Source organism: Zea mays, chromosome 9, assembly GCF_902167145.1.
Source record: "Zea mays cultivar B73 chromosome 9, Zm-B73-REFERENCE-NAM-5.0, whole genome shotgun sequence".
In the NCBI taxonomy this organism is placed as follows: Eukaryota; Viridiplantae; Streptophyta; class Magnoliopsida; order Poales; family Poaceae; genus Zea; species Zea mays.
Window position 1 is genome coordinate 12,969,412 of NC_050104.1, and position 3,645 is coordinate 12,973,056.

Genomic DNA, 3,645 nt, shown 5'->3' on the forward strand with positions numbered 1-3,645 from the left:
CACCATGACACCAATGGCAAGCTCGTGGCGCACAGATCGTATAAGTAGATCATAACTAGTAAACATACCGCTCGATTACGTAGAGAGAATCGAAGCCTGTCGCGTAGGACAGTTTGACTAGACCAAGAGACCTGCCAGCTTGACGAAGAGTTGATGCAGATCTGATCCCGCAGCAACGTCGAGGTAGAGCGTGCTGATAACGTGTTGAAAACTACGTTACCACGGATCACCAGATCCGCTCCCTTCCCTCCTGTCAGCAGTAGAGGCGCGAGAAGCTGTAGAGAACTCGTCTCCCTTCACATAAGCACGACAGAGGAAACACACGAGACACATGATATAGGGTTGTGCCTCTGGCCTCTTTCTGATCTCTGTATTATGAGGGGGTGTACAGATTCCTTATATAGAGATGTGAGACCCCTCTTAACAATTCCAACTTGAATATACTAAAACACAAGCCAAACTCACTGACGGCTGATGATGGGTATGCATAGCTTTACACGGTCACTTGTGCGGCCTTTGTATTCTTGAGATTTGCAGAGCAAGGTTTGCGCCGAATCAGACGTCGTCATCGTAGGGGAAGGAGGTGGCGCCGAGCCACTCGTCGCCGTAGATGAAGTTCTCGACGGCGAACTGTGCCGCCTCGTCGTACTCCATCTGCCGCACCCCAGCCCAGCCCACGCGGCCTCCCGTGTCGGCCCCCGGCCCGTCGTTCCCGTACTCGCCGAAGTACACGGTGTCCGCGCGGCCGGGCTCGGCGCCGGGCCACTCGGCCCATCCCTCCCGGTCCACGATCTGGCCCAGGTAGGAGTCCATCACGACGGCGCGCGCGTACGCGCCCCACGGCCGGCCCAGGAACGTGCGCGTGCCGGCGGGCGCGGGGTCGGCGGCGGAGGCGGAGACGGTGCAGTGGTGCAGCGCGATGCCCGTGTCCTCGTTGGGGTCGGCGCGGCCGTGCGCCGTGAGCACGACGGACTGGCCGGGCACGGGCGCCCTGGCCAGGAGCGCGCAGCCCTGCAGCACGGCCGCCGCGTCGCCGAAGACCACGTCGACGGTGCCCGACACGGCGCACTCGCGGTAGAACTGCCGGAACGAGTGCGCGTACAGCGCGTCCTGGTGCCCCTCCACGCCGCAGCGGTACAGCGCGGCCAGGTCCGCGTTCACGCGCAGCGCCACCGCCTGCCCCTTGCCCGCGCCCGCCGTGTTGCGGAACGTGATGTCGCGCGCCAGGAACCCCTCGCCGGAGACGCCTGCATATGTGTACATTGTTTACGGCTAAGTTTTCGTTTTTTTCATCATATATACAATGGTCGGCATTCGGCAACGGTAGATGAGAATCTTGGACTAGTCCATGCATGATGCATGCACCCCCCCCCCCCCCCCCCCCCCAGTGCAGTGCATGGCAGAAGCTGTTTTGTCAGCGAGCACCGCCCTCGTCGGATATAATTGGCAAGATACATACCGTGAGATCGATGGCAGTCGGTTAAGAGCAGCCAAACATCCTGACGAGTGACAGCCATGAGCCCATGCATGATCCATGTCCATGGCCAGCATCGGATCCTAGTGCCAACCGACTGGATGAAGGAGACGGATAGTATCTAGGACGAGGAGCACAAAACCACATGCACGTGATCAGTAGGCCAAATATCTGCGTCAAACCTCCAGATACTGGGCCCTGCTAGCATGTATTATGTGCACACCAAGATGTCAGGCATGTTCTTGATCTGGAGCTTTATCCAAGAACCATGTCAGGTGTTTTACTCGCGTTAAATACTCCGAGTCTCTGACAGCCTGAAGACCGTGACCATCATGCCCACATGTCCACCGTGTTGTGCATCAGTGCATTGCATGCAGACGGATAAGCAAATGCACATAAAAAACCCAACCCAAGATCAAATTTGCCGATGTGTTATAATGTTAAATGCAAATGAAACTATAGAACTTCCACATCGACTGGTTTTGAAACTTAAAAGTGCTGCAGTTAGAGACGTTGATTTGATTACCGAAAGTGGCCGAGCGAAAGGTGGTCCAGCCGTCGGCGGCGCTGCGGCTGCCGGTGATGACCGTCGTGTCGCGCCCTTCGCCGACCAGGGCGATGTTTTTCTTGTACGGCAGAACCTCCACGTTCTCCTCGTACGTCCCGGCCTTCACGCGGATCACCGTCCTCGCCTCGCTGTTGTTCGGCGCCGCAGCCACCGCCTCCCCCACGGTCCGGAAGTTCCCCGTCCCATCCTTCGCCACAGTGATCACCGTAGCCGCCGCCGGCTGCCCAGTGTTGCCACCGTTGTCAGCCCCGCCATCGTTGTCGTCTCCTCCGTTGTCGTTGTCGTCGTCTCCTCCGTTGCCGTCGTCGTCGTCGTCGTCCTGGAGCAGCCGCCGGTTGTGAATTGTCTTCGCCACGACGTCCACGAAGCCAGCAGCAGACACGCCGCCGCCGCGCCTGGCGACGAGGGCGAGCGAGTTGGACACGTGCTCGTAGGCGTCGTCGAGGGACGCGAGGAGGCCGCCGACCCGCGGGCCGGACGCGCCGGCGAGCCCGTCGAGGCAGGTGGCCTTGTTGGCGAGCGCGGCCGCGAGGTGCGCGCGCACGGCCGGGAGGCTCTCGCCGGGCGCCGCGAGCAGCGAGGCGGAGCGCGACAGCGACCACAGCGTGGCGGCGTGGAGGTCCTGGCAGTCCTGCGCCGCGCCGCGGCGGAGCGAGGCGCCCGCCGGGGAGGCGGCCGGCGCGGAGAGGGCGGAGAGCGCCGGCGAGAGCGAGGACAGCGCCGACTCCGCCCCGTTGAGGGACGCCAGCGCGACGGACAGCACGTTCGGCGGGAGGAGCTGCACAGAGACAGCGGACGCCTCGGCCGCCTTCGCGCCGGCGACGGCGCCGAGGTGCGAGGCCACGGCCAACAGGCAGGAGACCGGATGCGGCGTCGTGTGGCAGATGGCGTGGTGGACAGTGTCGGCCGGCGGGCTGGCTCCCGCCGCGGCGGTCTTTTGGGCCACTCTAGTTCCGCCGGTGTGGTGGCGCTGGCTCTTGTGACCGTGGCATTGAGTTGTGCTGGCGGTGGTGAGGATGAGAAGGATGGCCAGGAGGAGCGGCGGTGAGAACGTGACGGCCGCCATGGTTGTGGGAAGCGCAACTGCGCGAGCTTGCTAGCGTGTGTGGTGCCTGGTGTGCGAATATATGTACGATATCGCAAGTATACAAGGTGTCAAGCTCGACCAGCTGGTATGCTCTGTTTCAAATTGTAGTGGTATGTTACTTAAGCTTTAATAACAGTAAATTTGACCAGAATTGTAAAAATTATATGTACCTACATACAAAATTTCATTGAATCATGCACTAAACAATGCAATTTTTAAAACTTTTGTAAAAGTAAAAAAATAACTTAGAACAAAGTTAAAATAACATATATTTTAAAACACACGAAGTAACTGAAACGAGTATTGTTTGTGAGTTCTTTATTCTTCTAAGGATACATGTGTCAATTAGAGATTTCGTTTTCCTTCCTACTCTTTTAAAGGAAAAAAGATTGGCGGAGTGTGTTTTCTAGCTACCAGTTTTGCTTTTTAGTTCGATGTTTACGTCTCTCAATTACTACTACATTGACGCCTGATTTCTAGTATAGCTTTGGTCTATGCTCTAGATCATTGGATGAT

General features: G+C 58.2%; 1 protein-coding gene across 1 annotated transcript; it reads right to left on the reverse strand.

Annotated features, from left to right (window-relative positions):
- Window positions 1–336: 336 nt before the first annotated feature.
- LOC103637955 (pectinesterase) lies at window positions 337–3,185 on the reverse strand. The gene is made up of 2 exons (NM_001346555.1): window positions 2,001–3,185; window positions 337–1,247 (listed from the first exon to the last, which is right to left on the reverse strand). Exons 1-2 carry the CDS (start codon window positions 3,106–3,108, stop codon window positions 556–558), a joined length of 1,800 nt encoding a protein of 599 aa, NP_001333484.1. The 5' UTR covers window positions 3,109–3,185; the 3' UTR covers window positions 337–555.
- Window positions 3,186–3,645: the final 460 nt, after the last annotated feature.

Bases quoted from the DNA above. Each gene is read 5' to 3' on its own strand.
- LOC103637955 (NM_001346555.1), bottom strand. From the start codon at position 3,108: ATGGCGGCCGTCACGTTCTCACCGCCGCTCCTCCTGGCCATCCTTCTC. The intron at 1,248-2,000 runs GTAATCAAATCA...ACACATATGCAG, and splicing joins CTTTCGCTCGGCCACTTTCG to GCGTCTCCGGCGAGGGGTTC.